Consider the following 11,362-nt stretch of genomic DNA (forward strand, 5'->3'; position numbering starts at 1 on the left):
GCTGAGCACGTGCTGTACATTCAGGAGGGCTGGGTCTGACCTACACACAAGGAATCACCCCCAGCACCGAGCCAGGAGTAGGCCCTGAGTATCTGCCGGCCATTTCAGAAAACAGATGCCAGAAAGGAATAAAACACAGCCACTGGCACTAGGAAAACGCTACAGTTGCATTTTCTTAACAGCTTTAAGACAAGTTGCTTAAAATAATATGGCTCTATTTGTGTAGAGTTGAACTTAGAAGAAATGTATATAGAAACATAGTATGTCTGATAGTAACAGCACAGATGAGGTGGGTGGGTGATAATGTTATACTGGAGTTGGGGAATGACACCAGATGGAAATTTGAATTCAAAGGAAGAATTTAAAGAAAATAAAGTGAGACAACTACCGTAAAAATAGTTCGTAAATACTCTTCCTTCACTTCTTCCAGAAACATACTGTAAAAATACTGTACAACGTCCGTAGCAATCAAAAATGGAAAGGAAGGGCCAGAGAGATAGTACAGCAGACAGGGCATTTGCCTTGCACACAGCTGCCTCGGGTTCGATCCCCAGCATCCCAAATAGTCCCCTGAGCACTGCCAGGAGTAATTACTGAGTGCAGAGCCAGGAGTAAGCCCTGAGCTTTGCTGGATGTGACCCAAAAAGCCAAAAAAAAAAGGAAAGGAGCTATGTGAATGGAGTACGTTTCAGTTATACACTAGAGTTAAATGAGTATAAATCTAAATTAAAATTTTATCATGCATTTTTAAGCTGTAAAAGCAAACACTAAAAGGAATTTAAAAGGAGCACTATAATGGACCCTTTTAATAAAGAAAGCCAGAAAAATTTTAGACACTTTCAATCATATCGAAATAGTAAATATGAAAGGCTTAAGCAATGCATCCAAAAGGCAGAAATTATCAGGTTGGTGGGGAGAGAAAGGTGCTGTTTGTGCCTTTTCTGGGGAAGGGAGAAGGTTGGACCATACCATGCAGCGCCCAGGGACTGCTCCTGGTTCTCTTTGTGGGTCACATCTAGCAGGTGGGGAAGTGGCGGCTAGGATCAGCCTCACGGATGGCAAGCTCTTTAATCCCTACACTGTTTCTCTAGCTTATGTTGTTAATTTGATTTTTATGAACTGACTTTTTTCATCCATGAAAACCATTTAAATTCAAAACACAAACTGGCTAAAAGTAAAATGGTGAGGGAAAGATAAGCCCATACAAACAGCAACCTGTCAGACATAATTTCAAAAGAAAAGTCATTGCTGGACATACGTTCGAAATAATTTTTTTTTTAAGTTTTTAGTTGTTGACAAGTTGCAAAAGCTGAAGAGATAGTACATACAGCAGGTAAGGCACTTGCCTTGTAGGAACCTGACCAGGGTTTGACCCCTGACATCCCAGTATGGTCTCCTGAGTGCACAGCCAGGAGTAAGCCCTAAGCACAACCAGGTGTGGCACCCCCCAAAAAAAAAATTGTTGGTAAATTGGGTTTTTTAAATGGTCAAATCTAGGGGTTCACAGATACAAGACAAGTTCCCAACCCCACTGGAATGCTCTGCACCCCAGGCCCTCAGTAAGTTTTTAATATTTGTAAAGTCTAGATGTTAGGAAGATGCCCCAAGATTTCAAACATGTGCACTTAACAATGAAGACAACTGTAACAAGAATGAACAGTATTGAAGAAACAGACACTGGAACAATAATTGTTGGAGATTTTTTTTTTAACTTTTTATTAAATCACCATGTGGAAAGTTACAAAGTTCTCAGGTTTATATGTCAGTTATACAATATTCAAACACCCATCCCTTCACCAGTGCCCATATTCCACCACCAAAAACCCCAGTATACCCCCCGCCCCCACCCCCTACCCCCTACTGTATAACTAATGAATTTCACTTCATTTTTTCGTTACCTTGATTACATTCCATAATTCAACACAAAACTCACTATAGTTATTGGAGTTTCCACCCAAGAGAGACAGACCTACTACATTTGATAATTAGTTTTTCATTGCTGGAAATGAAGAGATATGTAGCCCCACTGCTACAAGTACATAACTCTTTTTTTTCCCCCCTTTTTCCTTTTCCCTTTTTTTTTTTTCTTTTCCCCCTCATCCCCCTTCCCGCGCCTCATAGTATGGTGTACGCCACGCCGCATCGGCCAGCATGGGGCTTTTGCTTAGTTCACAGTCCAGAGAGGTGGCTGCTACATTAATAACCTTCAATATTTCAACAAAAACTTACTGTTATTATTTGGAGTTTCCCCCCCCCCAAGTCAGACCTGTTCAAAAGGAACCATTTCACATTGCTGACAATTAATAAATGTTAAGTTTTAACATTTTGGATTTCTGTATAAAGTCCAGGGAAAATTCTGCCAGAAATTACATAGCCCAGCTCACAGTCCCAGTGCATTGCTGTAAGAAGTCTTGGATTCAAAGTCTTTAGGCGCAGAGGGTCCGCTTCACGCTCAGCGGCTCCGGATTTATCTGGGCCGAGGGCGTGTTGGAGATTTTAATGTGTTTTCAGTAACAGCACAGTAAGGAAACACTTGGAAACACTGTATGCCTTACCTGTGTGGCCTGTAACACGGCCTCAGCCCCAGAGCACTGCTTTCGCAAATGGGCATGGGACATTCTCCAGTATGGCCCATGTGCTGGGACAATATGCCAAGTGCCATAAATACTAGAAAATTAAAACCAAGCAGAGTATTCTGTAAATTCAGTGGAATGAAAGCAAAAAATCAAAGAAGACAAATTAGAAAACTAATAAATATGTGGAAGTGAATACATTCTTCAGTAACCTGTGGCCAAAAAGAGAAATCGCAAGAAAAAGATTTAAAAAATATATATTGGGGCTGGAGCAATAGCACAGCTGGTAGGGCATTTGCCTTGCACGCGGCCGACCCGGGTTCGAATCCCAGCATCCCATATGGTCCCCTGAGCATCGCCAGGAGTAATTCCTGAGTGTAGAACCAGGAATAACCCCTGTGCATCGCAGGGTGTGACCCAAAAAGGGGGGGAAAAATATATATATATATATATATATATATTTAAGTTAATGAAAGCAGAAACCTAGAACTTCTGGGATGCAGTGAGAGCAGTATGCAGACAAGGAGATTTATGATCTATTATGAGCTGTGCATTTTACAGATTATAAAAGCTTATAATCTGTGAATATAAATAGTCGTAATAAAATTACCTAAATAATAACCTAATAAAATAAAAGAGAGAGGAAGGGTTGGAAGAGAATGCGGCAGGCGCATGCTCGGTCTGTCCCCAGCACCACAGGGCAGCATCTTCCCAGGGCACAGGACAGTAGCTCTTGAGCACCACTGGGTAAGGCCTCTGCCAGAAAAAACGGTGATGGGGCCAGAGAGATAGGACAGCGGGTAGAGTGCTGACCTTGTCACAGCCGACCTAGGTTCTGTCCCGGGCATCCCAGGTGGTCTCCCAAGTCTGCCAGAAGTGACCCTGAGCACAGAGCCAGGAGTAAGGCCTGAAAATAACTTTGCACTTTAAGGACCTAGAAGCGAAAAGCAGAATAAATTCACTGCAAGGATATGAAGGAAATCAAGCCTACAGTGGAAATGAAATGTTAGGAAGGTGGTTCTTTCAAATAATCAACAAAATGAGAAAAGCCCTGTGGGTGACTTAAAAATAAAGAGTAAGGAAACATTACCAGATCATCCTATCCCCTTTTACAGGTGTGGCTTGAGGGTTGGGATAATACCACCAGGAGTCACTCTTGATGGCAGTGCCCCGAGGATCGAAGCAGGGTCAGCTGCATGCAGGCAAGGCCTACCTTAAGCCCCTTGGTGTGTGTTTGCTCCGGTGCCTTTTGGAATAGGAGAAACTGAGCTGGCAGCGCTAGTACAGTGGGTCGGGTGTTTGCCTTGTGTGGGGCCAACCTGGGTTCAATCCCCAGCAGCCCCTGAGCATCACCCGATGTGACCCAAAAAGATAAAAGAAGAAAAGAAAAAAGAAAAACTGGTAAGCTGGGTCGTGACCCCAGGAAGATCTCCAAGCACCTCCAGGTCTGGCCCAGAACTTACGGGGCAAAAGGAAAGAAATTAGGGTCCCGAGATGGCTTGGTGACTTAGAGCACTCAGTGTCGACAGGAGCTGGCAAGTTAGGGCCCCTTGCTGCTGTCTGCCGAGTGCAGCCCCTGTATGACCACAAGTTGGGGAACTTGGGTGAAATGGACATATTCCTAGAAAGTCACTGAAATTTATGCAGATAAAAATAGAACACCTTGGGTGCAGAGGGAGTTGAGCAGGGAAGGTGCTTGCCTTGCACCCTTCAGAAGTAAACTCGGAGCACCAGTGGGTGTACCCCAAAAAAGAAGAAAAAGAAAATCTGAATATACCTGTAACAAGTAAAATTGAAGTAATTTTTAAACTCTGCAAAGAAAAACTCAGGCCCAGTGGTTCCACTGGTGGATTGGCAGTGTTCAGAAAGGAATGAATATCCTTACAGAACACCTTCAGAAATAAGAAAAAAAACACCTCCAGCTCATTGAGGCCTATATTAATTACCCCGACATCAAAATAAAAGGCACTGCAAGAAAACATAGCCAGGTTTTCTGCATTTGCTACAAGTGTGCAGTAAGATACTAGGAACTGAATCTAACAGTATTTCAAAAGGGTTGTACACCATCACCAGCCCCGGAATACAGAGCAGGTCAAGAGCATGGGAGAGTAACGAACCCTGTAAAACCAGAATAGACCAGCTGGGGGGCTTTCAGCTGGTGCAGGGCAGGGCTCCAGAGACCCTTAGGGGCCGGCAAAGCACGTGCACCAGCTGCTGGTGGCCTCCCAGCCCCATTGTGGATACACATCCGTAGAGTGGGAGACTTAACCACTGTCCTCTAAGATCTAGAGCAGAGCAAGCACCTGGTTCTCCAGGGAGACCTTGTTGGTGACTGGTTTGGGCCACGCCAGCATCTTGTCCTCCCAGTTCAGGCCGTGGGCTTCGTGGGCTGCCGGGACCCACAGCACATGCATCAGTCCCTGAGCTCACACCCTCAGGACTCCCATGTAACTGGTAATATCACGGACCTTTTGTGCCAGGGCACAGAAGGGGGTGTGGGTCTGTTGAAACACTCTCCATAGTTCTGTGAACTTTTCCTGTGTATAAGAACATCTGCAGTGACTTGCCCAGGATTGATGCTGGGAAACCAGGGCATTCTGATGTCTGTCTCTGTGATTGTGTGAGACCTTTGACTCTTTGCCTTTTGCTCATCTCTAGCCTTCAGTTTGACCCAGCACCTCGCCGAGGAGAGCCTCATGTTACCAGGCGTACCCCCGACTACTTCCTGTAAACTCCTCTGGGGAAAATCTGCCTTTGTGGAAGCATACCTGGCTTTTTAAGATACATGTATTTAAAAGGAAAAAAAAGCATCAGTAACGAGTTTCTCTAACAAGTTGGGATCTGTGTCAGCATCAAACCACATCATGGACCAAAATGTGCCATACTAATGATGAGCGTCTAGCACATCCTGAGACTGAAATTAGCCCCCTGTGTTCTAGATCAGTCTGTTTTAACAGTTTGCCTGCTGTATTTGTAGTAACCATTTTCCTCTGGACTGCTCCAGCAAAAAAGGTAACTAACTCCTTCATCTCCTCTTGCACTCACTTGGAAATTTTAGTTGATAGTGTTTAACTGGCATGGATTGATAGAGTTGGAATTTTATTTTTAAGGAAAAGTCGCGAGCTAACTTCCATTTAATCCATTTCCCTTTATTTTATTGAAATGTATAATTAACTGCAGAAAATATTCTTCTTGGGAGTATATTGTCATAACACTTAAAGAGATTTTCCTTCATTCTAAACTAAATTACTGTTTTATTTTGATCTGCCTTATTTTGATCTGCCTATTTCTGTATATTTGTCATGACAGTGCTTGTATCCTATTTGGTGTACTGAGCAAATAAACCTTCCATTTTAAACAAAAACATCGACTTACTCTGTGGTGTGTTTTAAATGAAAGTTTGAATATTTTGAAACAATAAGAAAATCTGTTGTCCCCTAATAAATTGTATTGAGGTGATTTACATGTAATGTTCTTTGTATAGGGTTTGTTTTTAGGAGAGGCAAAAAGTGGGTTTTTTGGTTGTTGTTTTTTTGAGCCACACCTGGCAATGCTCAGGGGTTACTTCTGGCTCTGCACTCAGGAATCACTCCTGGTGGTGAAAAGGGGACCATGAGGGATGCCAGGGATCGAACCCAGGTCAGCCACATGCAAGGTAAGTGCTCTGTCCTCTGTCCTCTCACTCAGGCTCAAGAAAAAAACAATTTCTAAATATTTCATTTCATTGGTGTCTGCTACTTCCATACTTTTGGGGGGACCATACCCAGTGGTGCTTGGGGCCTCTCCTGCCAGCCGGGGACCATGCAGTCCTGGGGATGGACCCCAGTGCTCTTGCTTCCACTGCCCACGGGTCTTCTAAAACTGCTCCCCAGGGCCTGAGTGATAGCAGAGAGGGGAAGGCTCTTGCTTTACCTGGGGCCCTTCTGGATTTGATGCCTGGTACCATTCAAGGTCACCTGAGCACAGCCAGGAGTCGGCCCTGAGCCAGTTGTGTGATCCCAAAGTCTGAAAGAACCAGGTTTCCAAATTATTGCACCTCCTTTGTGGGAGGTTGGAGGGGGCAGTCATTTGGGACTGGGACAGTAGCTCCAAGAGCACATGCTTTGCGGCTGGGCTGGGGATTATCTGCGCTCCTGCGCCTCCTGTCTGCTTTCCGGGTGCTGCGCGGGTGCATGTTTTCTCTGCCTTCCCAGCTCTGGCAGATGTGTTCGACGTCTGTCTGGCGTGTGTCTGGTGGAGTTTGGACTTACGCTCTGCCCCTCGGCAGTATACAAGCCGTGTCCTCAGAGAAGTGGAGGGACTTTGCTTTTGCAGATAGAGTAGGTGTGCTGCCATTGTACCACTCAGTCTGTAGCCTCCGGGGAGATGAGGTGAATTCTGAAAGCCGGGGAGGGAGAAGGCTTCATGGACTTGACTGGAGTGCAGAACTTGTAAGTGGAAGGTCTGGGTTTCATCACCCGCACGGGTGTGCTGGGTTAGCCCTGAGCACCCCTGGGTGTGGCTCGAAAAGCAAAATAACAGCAAAAAAAAAACAAAAAAAATTAAAATCAAGACTGGTGGGCCAGAGCAATGGCACAGTAGGTAACAGTAGGTAGGGCATTTGCCTTGCACATGGCTGGCCCAGGTTTGCTACCCAGCATTCCATATCGTCCCCAAAACACCACCAGAAGTGATCCTGAGCACAGAGCCAGGAGTACGCTCTCAGAACCAGGTGTGACCCAAAAATTTAAAAAAAAAAAATAGGTTCTGGAGAGAAAGTACAGGGGTGAAAGTGCTTGCCTTGCATGCAGCTGACCCCAGTTCAGCCTCTGACACTGCATATTGGGCCCCAAGCACAACCAGGACTGACCCAGAATATTAAAGAATATTTTGAGCATTTAAAAATGGTTACCTTGAGGGGGTCAGAGCAATAGTACAGAGGGTCGGGTGTCTGCCTTGCACACGGCTGACCTGAGTTCAATCCCCAGCATCTCATGGTTCCTCAAGCACCAACAGGAATAATTCCTGAGTGTAGAGCCAGGAGTAACCCTTGTGCATCACCGGTGTAACCCAAAAAGCAAAAAAAAAGTTACTTTGGTCTGGAGAAATAGGAGAATGGGTAGGGTGTTTGACTTGAACGCGGCCAACCCAGGTTCAATATTTGACATCTCAAAGGGTCCCCTGAGCCTGCCAGGAGAGATCCCTTCCATGTAGAGCCAAGAGTAAGCCCTGACCACAGCTGGGTGTGGCCCCAAAACCAAAAAAAAGGGAAAAAAAACAACCCTAAGCCCTTGTCTAGATAGAGGCCGTAAGTCTGATTCGTGGGTACAGCTGTGACATCCCTTCACCGCCACCTGTCCCTGTCCAGAGAAAACTAGTAATTGAGCGAACTCATTCTCCCACGCTTGTCTCACAGCTGCCTTCCCTGCGGGGCTATGGTGAGGGGAGGGCCTGGCCAGCCCTGTCCTGCAGGCCCAGCCCCTAGCAGCCTGAGCACGTGGAGGCCCACCTGAGAACTCAAGTTCTTTGGAGGGCTGGAGCTGTGTTCTTTCTGAGTCACAAGCTGCAGGAAGATTTGCGCTCACGTTCATGATTTTTAGGGTCTCAGCTGGTACGATCACGATCAAGGCAAAGGCAGCTCCCACCGACCCCCCCCCCCCCACTCCAGGGAAGAGTCACTTTCCTTCTTGATACCTAAATATCACCAAAAGTAACCTCTGAGAACTCCAGGAATAAGTTCTGAAAATTCTCAGGCCCAAAACCAAACAACAAATTGTTAATATACTGACACAACATGCTAATTATCTGAGGGCCAAAATAAGAAAGAGGGCAGAGGGGGCTCTTGCTGCTCCTGAAAGGAAACACCATCATTGGAGGCTGGAAAGACAGGCTGGTGAAGCACAGATGGGGGACCAAGGGCTGTGAATCCCACGACTATTCTACATGGCTGACAGATAAGGAATAATGAAGACAAAGCCAAGAGAAACCTCAGGATCATTTCATGAAGTGAAAGCCAGCATGAATGAGCACAGATGCTGCATTCAGGAGCCTGGGAACCCCAGGATCAGCAGTATTTCACACATGCTAAAGGCACCCATACAGTTCCCAGGGCACATCAAGGAAGCAGTCCTCAGACAGTCACCACATGCGCCTCTCCTCCCCAGGCTCACGGATCCTCCTTCCAGCCAGATCACCGCAGGCTTCACCCCGGAAAGCCCTGTCACCACAGAGACTGGGTATTAATTAATAAAAACCCCATGGGTCCCTAACAAAATTAGGCAAATTCCTGAAAAGGCTTGAACAGAATCTCCACTTCAGATGTGCCCTAAATTGGTAGTTATTGGCAACATAAGCCCTAGGTTTTAATTTCAATCTGAAATTGAGTCATGCTGAAGATCCCCCAAAAGCACTGGAAGTGACTCCAAGCTCTAAAATAGCATGTGATGGGGTGAGGCCCTAAAAAAGAAATGCACTCAATGTTCAGAGTGATTACTCCAGCAGGGTGGGCACCTGGTGACACATACATCTGGGTTTGATCCCTGGCAACCATATGGCCAGGAGCACGCCAGGAGAAATTCCTGAGCATTACTTACTGGGTGTAGTCCCCTAACCAAATCAACTGAACAAAAAATAATAATAAATGAAGTTGCAGGCCTGATAAAGGAGTACAGCGGGTAAGGCACCTGAACTGTAAGTGCTGACCTGGTTTAGTTCACAGCACCCCCATGGGCTCCTAAGCACTGCCAGGAGTGATCCTTCAGCACAGAGCCAAGAGGAATGTGGACTGTGGCCCAGAATCAAAACCCACAGAAGGGCCAGAGTGATAGTAAGTGGATAGGGCATTTGCTCTGCACACGGCCAACCCAGGTTCAATCCCTGGCATCCTATATTGTCCCCCCATGCATGCCAGGAGTAATTCCTGAGAGCAGAGCCAGAGGCAACCCCTGAACATTGCTGGTGAGACCCCAAAAGCTAAATAAGTAAGATGTTAAAAAAAAAAAAAACAAGGGGAAACCAAAACAAACATACTGAAGTGAAGGGTAGTACAAGAAGTAAGTTGATTTAACAATGGAAGGAATTATTTAGAGGAACCTGAGACCAGTACAGTATGTGGGGCACTTTACCATGCATATGGCTGACCCTAAGATCCCCTGCATCGCAGGAGTAAGGCCTGACAATTGCCAAGTGTGGCCAATCAACAAAAACAGAAAAAAGAAAAAAAACTGGAGATACTGTGATCCGCATCGCTGTCAACATCCTGGCCTGTCAGAATCACGAAGTCTGAGAACACACAGCCCAGCATGGTCACTGGGTGCCCATGTGGGTCTGGCCAGGCACAGTCAGCCCCACACTGCTCTCACCACAGCCTGCAGGTGCTGGTAGGTCTCCAGGATCACGTCCCTGTAGAGCTTTCTCTGATCAGCGTCCAGGCATGCCCACTCCTCCAGGGAGAATCTCACGGCCACATCGGGGAAGGAAATTGCACCCTGAGCCAACACACAGGGGAGTGTGAGTCAGGGCTCATCTCCACCCATTCCCAGGCTGTGAGGATGGGACCCCTCAGAGCGCTAACGGGACTCAGGGGCTTTTCATCGGGAGGAACCAGCCTCGATTTGTCTCCATGTGCCCTCCTGGCTGACGTGGAGAAATCACTCTAGACATCACTCTAAGGCAGTCGGATCTATAAAATGTGAGGATGCTATACTAGAAGGTTTCTGGAGGTGCCAGTCTTGCACACAGCCACCCCAAGGTCAGTTCCACACCACTGGTCCAGTGAAAACTGCAGAGAGTAACAACTGAGCACTGAACAAGCAGGGTCAAAATGCAAAAATGGGTTTGGTGAAAACGTTAAAGATACACACACACACACACACACACAAAAAATACAAAAATGGGTTTGGCCTAAAACGTTAAATACACACACAGACACACACACACACAAACACACAATGCAAAATGAGGTTGACTGGAAACTTCGACCTCAACTGGATTCCATGAGGTCACCTACATTTCCTGTCAGATTCCAAAAGGGCCAGTCCCCAAATTTACTGACCAGGTACTTTCTGGTCATGAAAGTTAAGTTTTCCCCCATCTATGTTCAGGATGTGGCCAGGATGTGGATTTACCTCACCAAAAGCCTGTGCTTCTGCTGGAAGGCTTCTGCTGTCGCCTAGCAGGACAGCTTGCCAGCTGGTGTGAATATACACCTCCTCTGTGTGTGTTTCATTTGAGGGCAACAACCAACACTGCTCAGGGATTATTCCTAGATCTGGGAAGAGAGATCAGTCCTGGTGGGGCACGGGGACCATATGAGATGCCAGATATACATGGATCCTGGGTTGATGACTTCATCTCTCCTAACAGCTGCATACTATTCCATTGTGTAGATGTACCAAAGTTTCTTTAGCCCTTTTATTAACTAGCTTAATGTTCTAACCAATGATATGCAGCCACATAGGCAGAATATGCAAATTAACTTAGTCAACAAAAACAGTATCAAAGTTAGTTACTAAATGGAAAGTATAGTCAGTTACAGTAATAACAGAAAAACAACTTTTACATCCAAGCCTAGCTAGGCGTCAGATTGTGAGATGTTGTACACCAACATTTCCCCCTTTTTTGTTTAAAATGACCAGTAACAAACAACACAAACATTTTCACAAATCTTTCCAGCAATACCTCAGTGTTGTTTTAAGAAAATCTAATCTTATTCTACAGAGATTCTTTTTCACTTTAAAATACAGAGTTTACATATACAGAGTTTACACATATTAAGTAATATTCCAGTTCCAGTCCTGGTTCAGAGACAT

At 45.7% G+C, this 11,362-nt stretch overlaps 1 protein-coding gene across 2 annotated transcripts in view; it reads left to right on the forward strand.

Annotated features, from left to right (window-relative positions):
- PPP2CB (protein phosphatase 2 catalytic subunit beta) overlaps positions 1-6,036 on the forward strand; it is a 43,313-nt gene extending 37,277 nt beyond the window's left edge. For both annotated transcript variants that reach the window (XM_055143530.1, XM_055143533.1), the window contains exon 7: positions 5,232-6,036. In XM_055143530.1, coding sequence (XP_054999505.1) covers positions 5,232-5,304 — 73 coding nt within the window. In that variant the 3' untranslated portion in view covers positions 5,305-6,036. The remainder of the gene's footprint in view (positions 1-5,231) is intronic.
- Positions 6,037-11,362: the final 5,326 nt, after the last annotated feature.

Source organism: Sorex araneus, chromosome 1 (assembly GCF_027595985.1).
Source record: "Sorex araneus isolate mSorAra2 chromosome 1, mSorAra2.pri, whole genome shotgun sequence".
NCBI classification, from domain to species: domain Eukaryota; kingdom Metazoa; phylum Chordata; class Mammalia; order Eulipotyphla; family Soricidae; genus Sorex; species Sorex araneus.